The sequence below is a fragment of the Equus quagga genome, chromosome 6 (genome assembly GCF_021613505.1).
Source record: "Equus quagga isolate Etosha38 chromosome 6, UCLA_HA_Equagga_1.0, whole genome shotgun sequence".
NCBI lineage: Eukaryota > Metazoa > Chordata > Mammalia > Perissodactyla > Equidae > Equus > Equus quagga.
The window spans coordinates 134,671,208-134,689,493 of NC_060272.1; the positions used below are offsets into that span (position 1 = coordinate 134,671,208).

Here is an 18,286-nt window from a genome sequence, read left to right on the forward strand (position 1 = left end):
TATTGGAAGAACCCATATAAAGTAACTGCACAGCTGTGACCGCATTGTACTCTACTATGTCCAGAGTACACAAGCTTTAAATTATATAAAGATGAGAACGAGGAGAAGAAAGCCCCCAAGCATTTGGAAATTAAGACGCGCACTTCTAAATAATTCATGGTTAAAGAAGAATCTCAAGAAAAAAGTACATAGAACTGAATGAAAATGAAAATACAACAGATAAGATGTGGTAGGATCCAGACGGAGCATTGCTAAGAGGGAATGAATGGCCCTAAGTGCTTATATTAGAAAAGAAGAGAGTTCTCAAATCAATGCTCTAAGCTTCCACATAAGGAAACCAGAAAAAAGAGCAAAGCCAAGCCAACACGTGCAGAAGGCAGGAAATCATAATACATTATGCTCAAACGGAGTTTACTCTAGGAGCACAAACCTGGTTCAATATTAAAAACTCATCAGTGTAACCCACCGTATTAAACATCTAAAGAGGAAAACCCACACAGTCACGTCAACTAACACAGAAAAAGTAATTATCGAAATTCAACATGCATTCATGTTAGAAACGCTCAGCAAACTAGGACTAGAAGGGCACTACCTCATCCTGATGAAGAACATCCACTGAAAACCTGCAGCTAACATCAGACTTAATGGTGAAGGAAGGAATATTTTCCTCCTAAATTCAAAACCAAGACCAGAATGTCTCTCTCATCTCTCCTTCTCAACGTAACACTGCAGGTGCTAGCCAGTGCAGCATGGCGAGAAAAAGGAACAAAGACACGCAGATTAGAAGGGAAGAAATATTACTGTCCATTCTCACGGATGACATGACTGTCTCCGTAGAAAAGCCCAAGAAATCTACAAGAAAACACCTCATAAATGACAATTTCTTTATCAAAGTCTCAGGATACAAGATCAACACAGAAATATTAATCATATTTCCAAATACTAACAAGGAACAACTGGAAATCAAAGCTCAACACACAATGGTCCCCCAAAATGAAATATTCGGTTATAAATATTTTTTTAAATAGAGGATATGTATCATAAAACCAATAAAACTCTGATGAAAGGAACCAAACAAGACCCAAATAAATGGAGAGACATGGCAAAATGTCAACTTCCAACAGAATTTTTTTTTTTTGTCATTATGGACAAGCTTATCCCAAAATGAACAAAGGAAAAGTAAAAGGTAAAGGAACTAGAATAGCTAAAAAATTCTTGAGAAAGCAGAATAAAATTGGAGGATATTAAGACTTAACATAAAGCTATGGCATAAGCCAGTGTGGTACTGGTGGAGGGATAGATATGTGGTTCAAGGAACGGGATAGAGAAGACAGAAACACACACACACAAATACTGCAGACCGGTCTTTTACAAAAGTGCAAAAGCAGTATAATGGAAAAGGGATGGTGTTTTTAACAAATAATAAAATTGACTCAAAATGGACCGTAGATTTCAATGTAAAACATAAAACTTTGAAACTTTTACAAGATAAGCCAGGGGAAAATCTTTGGGTCCTAGGGCTTGGTGAAGAGTTCTTAGACAAGACAGCAAAAGCACCATCCATAAAAGAAAGCAGAGAAAACTGGACTTCATCAAATTAAAAATTTTCCTATATGCAAGACCCTGTTAAGTATGAAAATAAGCTACAGTTTTGGAGAAACTATTTGCAAACCACATATCTGACAAAGTCTCATATCTAGAGTATATAACGAATTGTTAAAACTCAATAGCAAAAATTGGAACAATTCAATTAGAAACTGGGCAAAAGATACGAAGAGATATTTCACCAAAGAGGACATACGTTTGGCAAATAAGCCACAGAAAGATGTTCAACATCACTAGCCATTAATGGAGTTTAGGTTAGGAACACAGTGAGAATTACCACATGTCAGTTAGAAGAGCTAAAATAAAAATTAATGACACCACCAAACGCCGGCCAGGATGCCAGGCAGCTGGATTTCTCATTGTATTGCTACTGGGATTGTAAAGTGATACAACCACTCCGGAAAATAGTTTAGTTGTTTCTTAAAAAAACTAAATATACACTTACCGTATCACACAGCAATTGCATTCCTGGTTACTTATCCCAGAAAAAATGAAGACTTATGTCCACACAAAAATCTGTACATGATTGATTATAGCAGCTTGATTTGTAATAGTAAAAAACTGGAAACAATCAAAATTCATCCCAATAGGTGAATGGTAAAACAAACACGGTGGTACATCAATGCCAGGAACATTACTCAGCAAGAAAAAAGAACCACCTATTGGTACAGCAATGACTTGGACAGATCTCAAAGGCACTATGCTGAGTGAAAAAAGCCAATCTCAAAAGGTCACATGCTTTCTGATTCAATTTATATAATATTTTCAAAATGACAAAATTGTTGATTTTGAGAACAGATTAGCAGTTTCCAGAGATTAGGACGGTGTCGGGGAGGAGCCGGGTATGGCTGTGAAGGGGCAGCATGAAGATCTTTGTGGCGATGGAGTCTATCTTGACTGCAGTGGTGGTTACCCTAATCTTCACACATGATGCAATGACACAGAACTCCACATACACACTGTGCTGAGGCCAGTTTCCCGGTTTTGATATTGTCCTCTAATTATGTAAGATGTAAGTGCAGTGGGAACCTGGGTGAAGGATACAGAGGCTCTCTCTAGGCTATCTTTGCAACTTCTTGTGAATCTATAATTATTTCAAAATTAAAAAATTAAACAAATCAAAAAACAAAAGGGACAAGAAGTGAGTTGACTCCTCTATGCACTCGGTGAGAAGTGATATACCTCAACTAATTTTGTCTTAATGCTTCTGCAGTGTTTCTGGGCCCAAGGAGGCTGGAGGTGCAGCCACCCTGTCTTAGTGAGTTGGGCCTAACACAGTGCAGATTGGAAATGGGAGTGTGTCTATATTTAAAGTTTGTTTCTTGTAGACAACATATAGTTTTTTTTATCCACTCTGACAATCTCTGTCTTAATTAGCGCACTTAGACCACTGACATTTACAGGATTATCGATGTAGGTGGATTAACATCTACCATATCTGTTACCATTTTCTATTTGTTGCCCCTGTTCTTTGTTTCTTTTTTGTCTTCCACAAAAAAGCCATAAAAATGCCTTCTCTGATTTTGATAGAGCATTTTATATGATTCTATTTTTTTCTCCTCTCTTAATATTTCAAGTATACTTCTTTTTTCACATTTTCAGTGGATGCCGTTGAGTTTGCATTATACATTTACAACTAATCCATGTCCACTTTCAAGTGACAGTGGACCGCTTCATGGGTAGTGCAAGTACTTTCTAACAGAGTACTCCCAATTCTTCCCTCCTGCTCCTTATAATATGGTGTCGTTTATTTCACTTATCCATAAGCTATAGTCACTGACCACATTGTTGTTGTCATTATTTTGAACAAATTGCTATTTGTTAGACCAATTAAGAACAAGAAAAAGAAAAGATTTTATTTTACCCTCACATGTTCCTTGTCTTACACCCTTTCTTTCTTTATACTGATCTGCATTTCTGAACTATGTCATTTTCCTTCTCTAGAACTTCTTTTCATATCTCTTGCAAGGTTTGCTGGCAACAAATCATCAAATTTTGTTTGTTTGAGAGTCTTTATTTCTCCTTCACTTTTGAAGGATAATTTTGCTGGATACAGAATTCTAGGTTGGTGGCTCTTTTTTTGTTTTTTGTTTTTTTTGACATTTTAAATATTTCACTCCACTCTACGTTTGCTTGCAGAGTTTCTGAAGAGAAATCCAATGTAGCTGTTACCCTTCTATAGGGAAGGCGTCTTTTCCTTCTGGCTTCTTTCAAGATTTCCTATTTTTCATTTTCTGCAGTATGAATATAACACATCTAGGTGTAGATTTTTTGGAATTTATCATTCTTCTTGTTCACTGAGCTCTCTGAATCTGTGGTTTGGTGGCTGTCATTAGTTTTGGAAAATTCTCAGTAATTATTGCTTCAACTATTTCTTCTGTTCCTTTCTCTCTTTCTTCTCCTTCTGGTATCCTCATGACTCACAAGATACATCTCTTGTAATTATCCCACAATTCTTGAATATTTTCTCATTTTCATTCTTTTTTCTCATTGCATTTCACCTTGAGTTTCTTTCCATTGACATGTCCTCAAGCTCACGGATTCTTTTCTCGGTATGTCCAGTCTACTGATGAGTCCATCAGAGGCATTCTCTATTCTGGTTATGGTGTATTTTATTTCTAGCATTTACTTTTGAACTTTTCTTAGATTTCCCATCTCTCTGCTTATTATTCATCTGCTCTTGCATGTTGTTCACTTCTTCCATTAGAGTTCTTAGTACACTAACTATAGTTATTTTAGATTCTTGGTTTGAATATTCCAAAATGTCTGCCATAACTGAGGCTGCTTCTGATGCTTGTGCTTATCTTCAAATTGCGTTTTTGTCTTTTATTATGCCTTGTAATTTTCTCCTGAAAGCTGGACATGGTGTGCTGAGTAAAAGAAACTGAGGTATGTAGGCCTTTTTGTGAGATTTTATATTTATCTGGCTAGGAGTTAGGCTGTTTATTGTTTGGCATAACTGTAGGTTTCAGAGGCTAAAATTTTCTCTAATGTCCTTGTTTTTGCCTGCCCTCCCATGTTGTCTTTGGGCTTCCCTAGAGACTTCTTCCTAAATAACGTCTGAGACATGCATCTCCTTCAGTTGTAATCCCCTATTATACAGGAACCCTAGTGAGGTGGTGGTGAGGTGTGAGTGGGTGGTAAATATTTTACAGTCTGTGATTGGGTCTTAGCATTTTAGTGAGCCTGTGTCCCTGGGCTATGACCTCCACAAGTACTTTGCAGTACCCGCCTCAGGCGGTCAGGAAGGCTAGAGGGGGTGGAGCTGGGCATTTCCCTTCTCTCAAGTCAGTTAGGCTATTAAAAAACACAATAGATTAGGCTCCAGTAAAATAATTTCCCTCAAGGGCAGGTTTTTGCTAAGTAGAACAGAATACTCTGGTCATATTTTGAAATGGTTATGTTCTCCCTCCTCCTACAAGAAGCAACAGGGGACTTCCTCTGATCTACACTCTGAGAACCTAATAAGGCTACAGGAAGAAAAACTGATGAAAGTGTGGGACCCCTGTGACTGGACCCCCTGGAGGTTTAACTCTCCAGCTCGTCCACACTGAGCCTCCAGCGCTTCATCAATCACGACGTAAGCCCTCCTGCACCAGTACTGGCTCTGGCAGCTGGCTTCACTCCAGTGAGCTGTGATTCTCTGCATCTGCCTGTCTCCTGTTTTCAGGGCAGCGGTTTGCTCTGTGACGCCAATTCTCTGTCTAGAAAAGTTGTTGACTTTAAGTTTTTTTCTTGTTTTGAGAATGGGCGTGATGACTTCCAAGCTCCTTATACTCCAGACTGAAAACTGAAAGCCTCTAATTGAGTCTTGTTAGTTTCTGCTCATCTCCATAGCTTGTCTGGGGTTGACGTTGCCAGTGGGAGCCAGCAGCCCTTGCCAGTGCCCATTTGGGAGGTCAGGGAGTCCCTGATCTCAGACCTTTCAAGTCCCTCTCCCAGCTGGTGACTCCAGCGCCCCTCCAGGCCCTGCTCCCAGGTTCACTGGCTCCTTGTGTTCTCTGATCGGCCCTTTCCCTCCACCCCTACCTCAGTCTCTCTATTTGGGAGTGGGTTTCTGGGGCTCACTCTTGGGGCAGCTCAGAGTAAGCCTTTCCCAGGTGTCTGAGGAACGTGGGGCAGGATAACAGGCCTCTGGGCACAGCCTGCAGGAGTGGGAAGAACAAAGGGGTTCGAGCTCTCCCAAGAGAGATGTAGGTTTGAATTCCTATTCCCCTATGTGCTGCCCATGTCATCTCTGAAAAGCTATTGAACCTGCCAGGCTTCAGCTTATCTTTAAAACGAGACTAAACCAGGATAATAATACTGAGCACTAAGCTGGCTTCAGGTTATGGGAAAACTGGCTGGGCTGGAGCTGAGATTCCGTCGGTCTTGTGGATGAGTTGCGTGTTGGGATCCCTTGTTCAGAGGTCTGAGAAGACCCAGGAGGGGCAGGGAATCACCTGACTCCAGGATTAGAGTGTATAGAGGCCAGGCCCCTAGGGCACGGCCAGCCTGAGGCTGCTGCTGTTGGGAGAAGAATCAGAGTTTAGGGCCAGAGGAGTGGCTAATACTCCGACTGAACTGCCCAAGCTCCCCGGCTTCGTGTAGAAGGTGTGTGAACCACATGCTGTTTCAGTCACTCACTGACATCCAGGGGCCTGAGGCCCCACAACTGAGTTTCCCACCAACGGAGGGGAAGGTCATCTTCCCCCTTCCAGACACTGCTGAGCTCTTCAGGGCGGACAATGTGGTGGGTGCACAGTGGTATCTCACTGGTGGAGCTCCAGCCAGACGGACGGCCAGAGGCGGGGACTGCCAGCAATGCCCGTACAGGTATGAACACTGGGAAGACACTTTCTGAGGCCTCCCAAGACTACCCTGGGAAGGGAGTTCTTGTGTGTTGTTGGCCAAAGCCAGTGAGATCCTGGTGTCAACAGGCATGTGAGTCCGTTTGCACCCACCTGCTGTCCCAGGATATTTGGGCAATGCCAGGATTGGGAAGAATTTGCACTGAACCCTTTGAATGGCATCTGGTCTGTTCTGGACATGCGCTAAATGGGAGCTTTCCCATCTTATTCTGTGTCTGAAGGCTGGGGTGGGTGCATTGTGAGTCTGCTGGGGTCCTGCTGGCTGCACAAGGACCCTATGTTAGGTGGATTGGCAGGAAGGCCAACCTAGGACATTGATTTGAGGCTGACTGTCCAGCCACTAAGTCCTGGGTCAGCTAAGCAGAAAAGGTGACACCAGGTTCCAACTGCTGGAGGTGCATGGGCACCTCGGGGCAGGCTGGTAGAGGGCCTTGGACAGCAGGGTGCCATTTCACGTGGGGCTGTGGCCCAGGGAGGTGGGAAGATAACGGGGCCCTTCAGACTGGGGAGAGTGGGGCCACGGAGGCCGGGAGGAGTACTGGGAGCTGACTCCAGGAGCAGACGTCTGAGGACTGCTGGCCTGAAGCTAGGCCCTCCGCCTGGCGTGCGGCCCCCTCTGTCTGCCTCTGACTCCCTCTCTCAGACCCCCACATCCGAGAGCCCTCTATGCTGCAGGCCAGGACCCCTTCCTCACGACCGGGGTCATGCGCCCCAGTCCAGCTCCACTGCCCCGCATTCTGGGACTTCCCTCCATCTCCACTGGGAGTCGGTCCTCCCTCCTCCAAACCCTGGAGTGATGTTTCTCTACTTTGGGGGTGACCCCTGCTCCCCTGCACTTTCACACCTGGTGAATGTCTTACTTCCTACCATGGGCTGAATTGCATTCCCCCAAAAGTCGTATGTTGAAGTCCTAACCCCCAGTCCCTCCGAATGTGACTGTATTTGGAGGAGGGATTAAAGAGACAATTACGGTAAAATGGGGTCATTAGGGTGGGCCCTAATCCAGTGTTACTGGTCTCCTTATAAAGAGGGGAAATTGGACACAGACATGCACAGAGGGACGACCATGTGAGGACACAGGGAGGAGACAACCACCTACATGCCCTGGAGAGGGGCCTCAGGAGAAGCCAGCCCTGCCCACACCTTGATCTTGGACTTTTAGCCCCAGGACTGGGAGGGGGTAAACCCTTGTTGTTTACAGTGCTCCATCTGCTGTGGCTGTTATGCAGCTGGAGCTGACTGATACACTTCCTCTGAAGGCCTGCATGCTCCCACAGTGGGAGCAGAGTCTGGAAGGGAAGACACCCTACTCTTTCCCCAGCTGGCGGCCCTGCTCCCTCAGTGTCCCCCGCTCCTGCCTTCCTCCCTGGACAGTCTCCCCACCAGGTTGTGTTTCCTCCTCCAGGGAGCCAGACGATTGATCTCAGGGAAGGGATGGATGCTGAGGAGCAGGAGGGGCAGTGGGACCCCGAGACAGGAGCAGGATGAGTCTTTTATTTGCTTTATTTTGTTTTTCCAGGCTGGTGTTGGGGGTGGTAGCTGATGGAGAGGAAAGCCAAGAAGAAGGGACGCTGAGAGTGGTGGGGCTGGGAGAGGGGAGGCGTGGAAGGTTCTAGAGAGGAGCCTGGGGCCTGCGGCAGAAAGCAGGGGCAGGGGGGTTGGGCAGGTCACTGCGGGGCCGGCCTCGGGGCCCCAAGTGCGAACAGCAGCGGGAGCCAGGCGCGCGGTGGCCGGGGCCCTGCGCGGGGCCCCGGGGCGCCGGCCGCCCGCAAGGGCTGGCGCGGAAGCGGGGTCGGCGGAGGGGTCAGTGATCGGTCAGGGGGCGGGGTGCGTCTCTGGGTGTCGGCGATCCAGCTGGCGAAGTGGGCGACGCTGGTGAAGACGCTGGGGTAGACGGGGTGCCGGCAGTCCAGGCCCCAGCTGGCCAGCCCCACCAGAACCCAGGCATCAGGGAGGTCGCAGACCAGCGGCCCCCCGGAGTCGCCCTGGGGAAGAGAGGGAGTCAGGGCGGGCGGTGGCCGTGCGGACACCGGGGGCAGGCGGGGCTCTTGTGTCCCGCTGTCGAGGCCGTGGGGACGGTCCCACACCAGCGACCACCGCGGACCCACCATCGATGCCACAAATCGTGCTTCAAGGGGCTCCCAACTGACCCTCAGGACAAGCACAGATCGGCTTCCATCAACACGTGCACCCCACCACCGTCCCCGGCGGCCCGAGACAAGACACTGCACAAGGCCCAGAGGGGACAGCTCCCCAAACAGGGCCTGGGGGGCTGGACTGCGGGCGGAGCCGGCCTGCCGAACACCCCGCAGCCCCCAGCCCCCGCCGCGCTGGGGTCAGCAGCGGTCCCCAGCTGGGTCCCCTCCTTCTTCATTCATTTAGGCCGTTGCTTCCTCTCAGCTTACGGTGGAGCGTCTTCAGAGAGCGCCCAGCCCAGGCCCACACTGCCGGGGAGCAGCGCGGTCCCCAGGGAGCGGCCGGGAGTTACTGAGCCCTGAACGCAGTCAGGGCAGGACCATCCGGCTGGAAATCCACTCGTTCCATCAGCCCATGGAGGGTCTCATCGCGGGCAGCGGGGAGCAGGGCCAGGGCCGCCTGTCCCTCCTCCCCCACCGCCCAGCGCGCAGGGGGAGTCCAGGGCCCCCTCGGCTCTTGGGAACACAGGGCTGCGAGGACGGGCCCCTGCCCCGGGGTGCTTCTGTAAGCCGCCAACAAGCCGTGGTCAGATGTGGCACGCGGAACCAAGCCATGGAAGGGACCGGACGGGGCAGGGAGGGCATCCCATAGGTGGCAGCAGAAAGCTTTCCCGAGCTGAGACTCCACACAGGAGCGCAGGGAGCAGAGGAAGGGGACCCGTGTGCCAGTTTCAGGTGGGTGGGAGGAGGGCAGCAGGGCTGTGGGGAGCAGGGGCAGACAGGACTGGGGCAGGCCTGAGGGCCGGGCCGGGTCTGCCCCATGGAGAATCAGCTGGTGCCTGTGGAGAAAGGACCAGTGGGGAGGTGACTCCCGGAGAGAAGGGGAGAGACTATTGATGGGGAGGGGTGAGGGCAGTGAGAAATAGATTTGGGATAATATTTTGAAGGAGGAGTCAACCGGACCTGTTGAATCTGAGCTCCTCTCACCAACTGGGACAAGGCACAGAGAGGGGAAGGACAGGCTGAGCAGGGAGCCCTGGGACCCCCAGCTTTCAGAGGTGGAAGGGAGGGGAGCGGGAGCAGAGCCAGGCGGCTGGTGAGTCCTGCCACCCAGGAAACGGGAGTGAGACCTGCTGATGTGCTGAGTGAGAGGAGGATTTAGGTCCACCTGTGGTCTGGCAAGACCGAGGCTGCTGGGGACGTTGGGCACATGGCTGTGGTGGCACGGTGGGGACACACCTGGGTGAAGCGGGTTAAAGAGACTCGGTGCTGTCAGGAGGAGTCTGGGGGTGGGGGTGGAGGGCAGCTGCGGTACGTTTATCTGGAGACGACAGGGAGAGACGGGACGGGGGCAGGAGGGCCTGTGGGCCCCCTGGGCTCCAGGAGTGGTGGCAGGATGGCTGCAGCCGCAGGGCTCAGGAGAGATGGACGGTGCAGGGTGGGGACAGAGGGCTGGGCGGATGGGCGGGCTCTGGTCTGACTGCTGGGGTGTTCTCAGTGAAATAAGAAGCGAGACCTCCAGCTGACAGGGAGGCCTGGGGGAAGTGGCGGCTTGGAGGAGAGAGAAGGGGACACGGTGTGGCTGCCAAAACGTGACCCCCAGAGATGCACATCCTCCTCCCTGGAAGCTGTGACTGTGCTACCTCATGTGGCCACAGGGACTTTGCAGCTGTGGTTGAGTTGAGGATCTTGAAATAGGAAGATTATCTGGGGGCCCAATGTAGTCACAGGGTCCACATGAGGAAAGAGGGAGGCGGGAGGTGAGAGTCAGAGGAGATGTGACAACAGAATCAGAGGCTAGAGTGATGCACTTTTGAGGACCGAGGAAGGGGCCACAAGCCAAGGAATGCGGGCGGCCTCTAGAAGCTGGAAAAGGCACAGAAACATGCTCCCCTGGAGCCTCCAGAAGGAACCGGCCCTGCCTACACCTCAGTTTTACACTTTGGAACTCCAGAAAGTAAGATAATAGATTTCTGCTGTTTTAGCCACTCGGTTTGAGGTGATTTGTCATACACAGGGTCTTCTGGGATAGTGGGAAGGCACCATCGTCATCTCAGCTCTTCCCCTCGGTGGTCCCCACCTCTTGAGCTTGGCCCTCTCCACAGTGTACCCACCGCCAGCTGTTCAAGGCCAGGGCAAGGCCTGGTCCCTGTCCGGGCAGTAGTCCCTGTCCACTCGGGCCTCAGCGATTCACGCAGACTGGCCATGTGGTTTCCAGTATCACGCTGGATTCTGGGCCAGTCTGGGGAGATGGGGAGGGCTCCAACAGCTCCTGGCCCCTGGGGAGCTCTCAGAGGCAGAAGAAACCCCAACGCTGACGCATCCCGTGCAAAGTGAGCTGAGGTTTGCACGACTGTAGAGACAGAGCAGCCACCTGTGTGCGTGTGCCGGGTGCAGCGTCAACTGAGGACAGGTCTGAGATGGGAGCCGGAGGACCACCGCCGCCCAGAGAGGGGCAGCCAGCAGGGGAGGAAACAACAGCGCCAAGCGCCTGCTAACTGCCAGGCACCCGAGGACAGGGGCTGCCGGCCACCCCAGAGCATGGGTGAGGAGGCCGAGCTGAGGTCACACGCCAGTAAAGGCAGATCCCAGACTGGACCAGGTCTGCTGCGCCCAGATCTGTTCTGCCGCACAGTCTGAGTGCTGAGTCCCCCTGAGCCCGCGGCCCCTCGGAGCTGTTCCTGGGTGCCCGTGCAGGGGGCGGGGCACTTCAAGAGAGAGAAGAGCGCCCCGGGGGCAGGGGGAGGGCCAGAGCAGGCAACGTGGCAGAAGATGAATCCAGATGGCATCTCACCGACAGGCTGTGAGGACCGAAAGGCTAAGGGAGGAGGGGGGTCATCTGCTGGGACTCCGAGGAGTCCAGCCCAGAGGTGTCCTCAGCCGGGGGAGAAACTAGAGGAGGAGCGGGGTCAAGGGGCACCGTGGATGTCCAGCAGGCAGGCAGAGAAAGGGTGATGGCCCTGAGCGCCACGCGCATGGCCTCTGCAGGAGAAGGCGGACAAGGCTGGAAGGGAAATCTAGGGTGACACCCGGATGGGGACTCAGGGGCTGAGCCCCTTGCTCCACCTCTGGGTGCAGCTGCCTCTGTGGGGAGGATGAGCCAAGCCAGACAGCTGAGGGTCCATACCCTTGGCTATGGACGGGAACCAAGAAAGCTGGGGCTACCTCCTACCAGGATGGCAGGTGGCCGGCTTCCTCCCTCTGGCTCAGTCATGGGCAGTCGCGAAAACGGCCGCCATGAGTCCTGCCCTCAGGCCAGGCGCAGCCCATCAGTCCCCTGTGCCTTTCCTGGGGCTGCCATAGCACGTTACCACCAACTGAGTGGCTTAAAAACAGCAGAAAGTGAAATAAGCCAGATAGAGAAAGACAGTCTCTGCACGACTCCGCTAGTGTGGAAGTTAAACACGTGGACAAAGAGAACAGATTAGTGGCTACCAGGGGAAAAGAGGGTGGGGAGTGTGCCCAAGGGGTGAAGTGGTGCACCTACAATACGACCGACAAATAATAATGCACAACTGAAATTTCACAAGGTTGTAAACTATCGTAATCTCAATAAAAAGTGAAAAAAAAAAAAAACCCAGAAACTTATTCCTCACAGTTCTGGAGGCCAGAAGTCTGAAATCAACTGTCTCTGTGTCCCTCCTTCTTCTTACAAGAACATCAGTCACTGGATTTAGGGTCCACCCGAAATCCTGAACGGTCTCATCTCAAGATTCTTAACTAACCACATCTGCAAGTAAAGTCACATTCTGAGGTTCCAAATGGACAGGAATTTGGGGGACACTATTCAACCCACTACACCATCCTTTCAACAATCCCATGAAGGAGGCTCAGAATCCCACACTGTGAATGAAGACACAGGCTCGGAAGGTGGAAGGGACTCCCCGAGGTCACCAGGCAGGGACACGTGGCAGAGCAGTGTCTCTGACTCCAGAGCCCTAACACCCTCCCCTCGACTCCATGCCCGTCTACGCAGGGATGCCAGCTCCGGAGGCTGGGCCCTGAGGCCACGTAGGGACCACGGCAGCGCACGGCCCTCCCCTCAGGACAGCCACTTTCCTCCTCCTCCGGGCCTGCTCCCCACCTAGAACATGGGCATCACAGGGAGCAGAAAGAGACCTTCACAACCCACGTGTCCAACAGTGGACTCATCCGCAATACACAGAAATAGACAAACATACCAAGAGCTCCTAAAGGAAAAGGCCAGACAGCCCAACAGAAAAATGAGGGGGGAAAACCTGAAGGGAAACTTTACAGAAGAAGATATCCAACGACAATAAACATATAGAAATATATTTAACTTAATTAGTCATCAGGAAAATGCAAATTAAAACCATAATAAGATATCACTACACATCCACCAAAACGAGAAAAGATGGAAAGGGCCAAGTGTTGCTGAGAAATACACTCCGCCACTGTGGAGGGACCAGGGCGCCCCTGGAGACGCCGTAACAGCTGCCAAAGCTGAACGTCCAGACCTCTTAACCTAACAAACACCCACACACCTTTAATCTAACAATTCTACTCACCGCCTGCTGTGAAACAGAATAAGAAATATAGGAAGTACTTAGAAACGAAATGAAATGAAAACCTTGGAAACTACTAAACTATCCGTCAAGCAGAGAACTGCCCACAGAATTCAGTTCACACCATCGAGTCCTACAGGGCAGTGGGAATGAGCGAACCGCACCCACGTGTGACGGGAGGGAGGAATCTCACAACACGACGTTGAGATGCGACAGACTGTCAACTGGAAATAAACTCCACTTATGGAAAATTCAGAATCTGATCTCTGGTGTTAAAAGTGAACTGTGTTTCCCCTTGGGTGTCAGAGACAGACGCAGGAAGGGGACGCGGGTGGAGCATCCAGGGAGCTGGTCACACACGTCACTATGTGAAAATCCATCCAACTATCCACTGAGGGATGTTGTACTCCTTTGTACGTACACATGTGTGTTATACTTCAAAAAAAGTTTAAAATACGCCTCAGAAATAGAGGCTGTTTGAGGTCCTGCCAGCAGATGCCCTCGTGCGGCATGGGCTTAGGCAGGGCTGGCTGGAGGACTCTGCTATGGGATGGAGACACACAGAGGGAGGCAAGGGGAAGCCCAGGGGTCTCCACAAAGAGAGCAGAGGTGATACAGGCCCCACCACTGGGGAAATTGAGGCCCTGAGAGGAGGCAAGAGGGGAACAGAAAGGGCTCACTCACCCGGCAGATGGCCGTTCCTGTCGAGAAGTCCCCGGCACACAGCATCTCGTCATGCACTGGGGGGGCCTCGCCTTTGTCCAGTCTTTGTCCATATAAGATATTACAGAACTTGTTCTCGATGAGGCCCACCTTACCCTCCTGGAGATGGAAGGGCCACCGCAGAGGCGCTGCAAGGAGGGGGGAGACCGTGAAGGGTCTGCGGCCCAGCTGAGGACCCCCGGCTACCTGCACTCCCGCCACGCGCCGTGCTGCTCACCGCTGCCCCAAACAGGGGCTTTCTCAGCACAGCTGAGCTTTCAACAGTCTTCCTCCTGCCCCTAAAAACCTCCTCTCCGAGTTCTCAGACTTTTTCACAAACTCATCCTATTCCTTCCACCTCTCTTGTAGCCAGAAACCACACCTCTCCGTTCCACAAAGCAAGGCAAATCGCACCCACACATGCCGTTCACTGGCTTAGCAACCGTCCACCGACCATCCCATCCATTCTCCATTCGTTGTCACGCTTTCTCCCATCCTTCTGTCCACAATTCCTCCATCCATCTCTTCATCATTCACCCAGCCATCCTCCCCTCCATCTGTCAATATATCCACCCACCCACTCACCATCCATCCTCCCTTCCACCCACACATCCTCCCACCTACCCCTCCCCATCCGTCCTCACAGCCAAGCACCCATCTCTTTCTCTGTCCTCGTGTGAAGTATCTTGTAGACTCTAATGACACAGGGGAACATTTTCAGTTTGGGAGATGGGTAAATGCAGTAAGTAAATAGAATTATTTTAGATCTCGTGTGTGGACTGGAGGCAACAAGACAGGGAGATGTGATGGGAGGGGCTGCCTCCTTTAGCTCACACGGTCAAGTAAACCTCCTCTGGGGAGGAGCTGAGCTGCAGAGGTAAAGCAGAAATGAGTCATGTAGAGAGGAGCGGGGAGGACAGTGGGGCAGGGAAGACAGCGGAGGAAAAGGCTGGGGCGAGGACAGCCTGGCGTGCTCAAGGCAGGAAGGAGCCCTGGTGGCTGGGATGGCGTGTGTGAGGGATGCAGTAGGAGATGAGGCGGAGGCGGATGGGGGCCGACATCACACACGGCCTGAGAGCTAAGGTGGGGAGGCGGGACCCTTTTCTAAGCTCAGATGAGAAGGCACAGAGGGTACTGAGCAGGGAAGTGGGGTGACTCAGGCTTTGAAGCAAACACTCGGCTGTGCGGAGACTGAAGCGGAGCACATGCTGCGGGGCCGTCTGGAGGCAGTCAGGAAATGATGGACCATTGGACCAGGGGGCAGCAGGGCAGTACCTACAGGTGCCAGCCCGATGGCACAGATTGGGATGTTACAACAAGCAAGACGTGGTCCCCGCCCTCGAGGAAGAGCCAGCTTGTGTGTGTGTGTGTACATGTGAGTCTCTGTGTGTGTGTGTGAGAGAGAGAGAACGCTGGGGGCCTGGCTGTCCTACAGCTAGGGAGAGCTCCTGCCACTTAGCAGGCAAGGGCCAGGGAAGCTGGCACATCCCACCCAGTGAAGACACAGTCTGTCCAGAACACCTGGAGCACCTCTGCTAGAAACACCGTACCAAATTACGACCCTATAAATAAGTATGCTTTTTTCCCCTAACTTTATGCCATAAGCATTTCTCTAGACCAGAAACACTCCATTCTCTAGTAAAGACTCTTGTTCATCAGTCTTTGCCTACATTTCTCCTCTTTCAATCTGAAAAAACAGACTTTTTCCTGTGTGATTCAGTTCATCTAATAAGCCTATGAAGTAGGCAGTCAGCCTGGGTCAGGGGAAGAGCAAACAGGTTCAGAGATGTGAAACGCTCTGAAGTCGGGACCATTCTAACTGGATCCTGCAGGCTCAGAGGTCAGAAGCCATAAACGTGTTGTCTTTCCACTTTTCCCGAGTGCCTTCTACAACAATGGGAAATCAGAGCGGTGGCCTGAATGGGCCAGGCCCCAAGCATGGTCTTAGAGCTGGATCAAGTCATCCGAGACCTGTGGCTGGTTAAAACCTCAGAGTCAGGAACCAGGAGGACTCCACCAGCCCAGATTCTTGATTCCAGAAGTCAAAGATTCTCAGGATTCAGAGCTTTAGACTCCGGGAACTCTGAAGCTTTAGAATCACACACTTTTCAGAACTAGAACTAGAATGGTCCATCCTCTGCAAATGAGGCCCAGAGGGCCACAGTCCATTGGCCTCTTTGCCTGGGGACCCCTCAGGCTGGGCCGCACACCCCTACTTCCCTCCCCTCGCCTCCCCTCTCCTTCCTGCCCCTGCCCTCATCTGCTGCCTCTCCCACACCCCCTCACTGTCTTCGCTGAGCATCCCCCAGCCAGTTATCCAGCAGGACGAGCGACTGGGCGGCTGCATGCCAGGGGCTGGGAGGCAGACGGGGGCAATGGAGGACGTGAAGTTCACAGGCAGGAGCAGCTGCAACATGGCTATGTCACTCCCGAAGGGGTGAAACTTCTCAAAGTCTGGGTGCACGATAATCCGGCTCACAGACACCTTCCGGGTGTGCTGGGTTTGCTGGTACAGCTGGGTGCTTCCCAGCAGAACCTGGTAGTCCTCTGGGGCCCGGGATTTGCTGGAGGAGGAAGGGCGCATTGTCACTGTCATCTCTGAGCGTGGGCCAGCTCTCTCCCCCAGCATCCTCATCTAGCTGCCCACACCCCCCGGACCCTCCACCCCACATGATGCTGGGCAGCTTTAGTCTCCTTTTCTAACTGGCAGGAGGCCTTCTTTCTCGAGGCTGATTGATATTCTACTCCCAACCTCAGGACATATGGCTTCTCCATCACACCCTAGAATCGGAGAAGCACTGAATCCTAGTGCTGGAAGGTCTTTGTGGGACCATCACATCGAGGCCTTCCGCCTGCACCAGCGGAGCCTGGCTCAATCCTAGCTCTCAGCTGACCCTCCCAGGGCTCCCACGACCCACCTTATGGCCCCAACACCTCTCTTGCCCCTCCTTTCCTTAAACACCTTCCTGCCCAAGGGCTGCTTGCCCACTTGCTTACAAGCACTCACAAAAGATTTGTTAAATGAACAAGCGAGTGCAGAAGCGGCGCCTCACCTTGCTCCCTGAACACAAGTGATGGACCAGAAGCGCCCACCTTCTGGGCCTCGTTCGCATGCCTCACCCCCGGAAAGCCCTCCCCCTCACTCTCTGTGCCCAAACCCGTCCCACCCGCTCCCGACTGCCTCCCTCTCCCATGGGGTCTGCTCTTCTCATCCACAGTGGGCGAGACACTCAGGGCGGGGTCTTGCCACCTCGATGCTGCAGAGGGTCTCACATGGAGCGTGGACAGGAAGGTGCCGACAGGACTCCGGGCTCTCAAAGCCAGTCAGTGCCCGAGCTCCCGCTCACTGACCAGGGTGTGACACCCCTGCTCCCTCAGGACCCTCCTCTCCATTCAGAAGCCGGGTGCCGGGCCAGGCCCAGGAGGGCCAGCCGAGTTGGCCTCCTGAGTGGCCATGTCACTCTCCAAGGTCAGGGACCCCCCACCCACCCAGCCTGACACCACCACTCTTCCTGGGCACGTGGTTTTGCAGAAGTGATGAGGAGACTCGCCCGGCTGCTGGCGGTACATGCAGTCCCAGGTCCCCACCTGGAGTCTGACGCCCAGGAATGCGGTGACATTGAGGAGAAGCTGTGGCTTGAGGCTGGTCCACGCCGCATGGCGCTCAGCACAGACACTGCCCATCTCCTGGGGCACGTCTGTGCTAGGGCACAGGCCCAGGGGCTGAGGACGCAGGATGAGGAGGATCCGGGGAGGTGAGGGGGAGGACAATCCAGGTGGAGGGGACAAAGGTCAAGGCAGTTTTTGGAGGTCACAGACTTCCCCAGACCAAAGCTCAGAGGAGCCGGCGTGGGACGCCCATCACCCTGTCCTCCTCTTCCCCCGTGTCCCCCTCCCCTTGAGCCCCTCTGTTGGCACCCCAGGAAGGTGGACTCACTTGACAAAGCAGTGGGCAGTGGAAAGCAGCCAGTGGGAGTCGATGAGGGCACCTCCGCAGATGTGCGAGCCCTGGTACCGCAGGCTGGCCTGCCACGGCCACTGGCCAGCCACCACGTCCTGGCCGCCATAGATCTTCCCCGTCGCCTTGGGCCGCCCGCACACTGTGGAGATCCCCCCGCCTGTGGCGGAGGCACTGCTGGCACCCCAAATGCCATTACCAGGGAGGTCCCAACCACTCCGCACATGGAAAACCAAGGCCAAGGGTCAAGTGGGCTGGCCAAAATGACAGGGCTGCTCCGACACTGCTGTCACTGGTCGCTGAGGACTGGACAGCAGAACACAGCCCAGCAAGCCCTGTGGGAATGGGGCCCCAGGGCTCTGGTGGGAGGGGCAAGGCGAGTCCAGGCGGACCAAGGTGCCCACAGCAGCTCCAGAGCATCTCCAGGGAGCTGGCGCCCCTGAGCGGCTGAGGGCTGTCGGCCACAGACCTTTCCCTCAACCAGGGCACCCTCACGCCCACCCAGCCTGT

The 18,286-nt window shown here is 52.4% G+C and overlaps 1 protein-coding gene across 1 annotated transcript in view; it reads right to left on the minus strand.

The window, feature by feature from the left end:
• Positions 1–8,031: 8,031 nt before the first annotated feature.
• LOC124241008 (zinc finger protein 169-like) overlaps positions 8,032–18,286 on the minus strand; it is a 150,195-nt gene continuing 139,940 nt past the window's right edge. The window contains exons 5-8 of the mRNA XM_046664446.1: positions 17,756–17,936; positions 16,105–16,382; positions 13,801–13,967; positions 8,032–8,440 (exon numbers count right to left, since the gene is read on the minus strand). Of these exons, the coding sequence (XP_046520402.1) occupies positions 8,123–8,440; positions 13,801–13,967; positions 16,105–16,382; positions 17,756–17,936 (944 nt within the window). The 3' untranslated portion in view covers positions 8,032–8,122. The remainder of the gene's footprint in view (positions 8,441–13,800; positions 13,968–16,104; positions 16,383–17,755; positions 17,937–18,286) is intronic.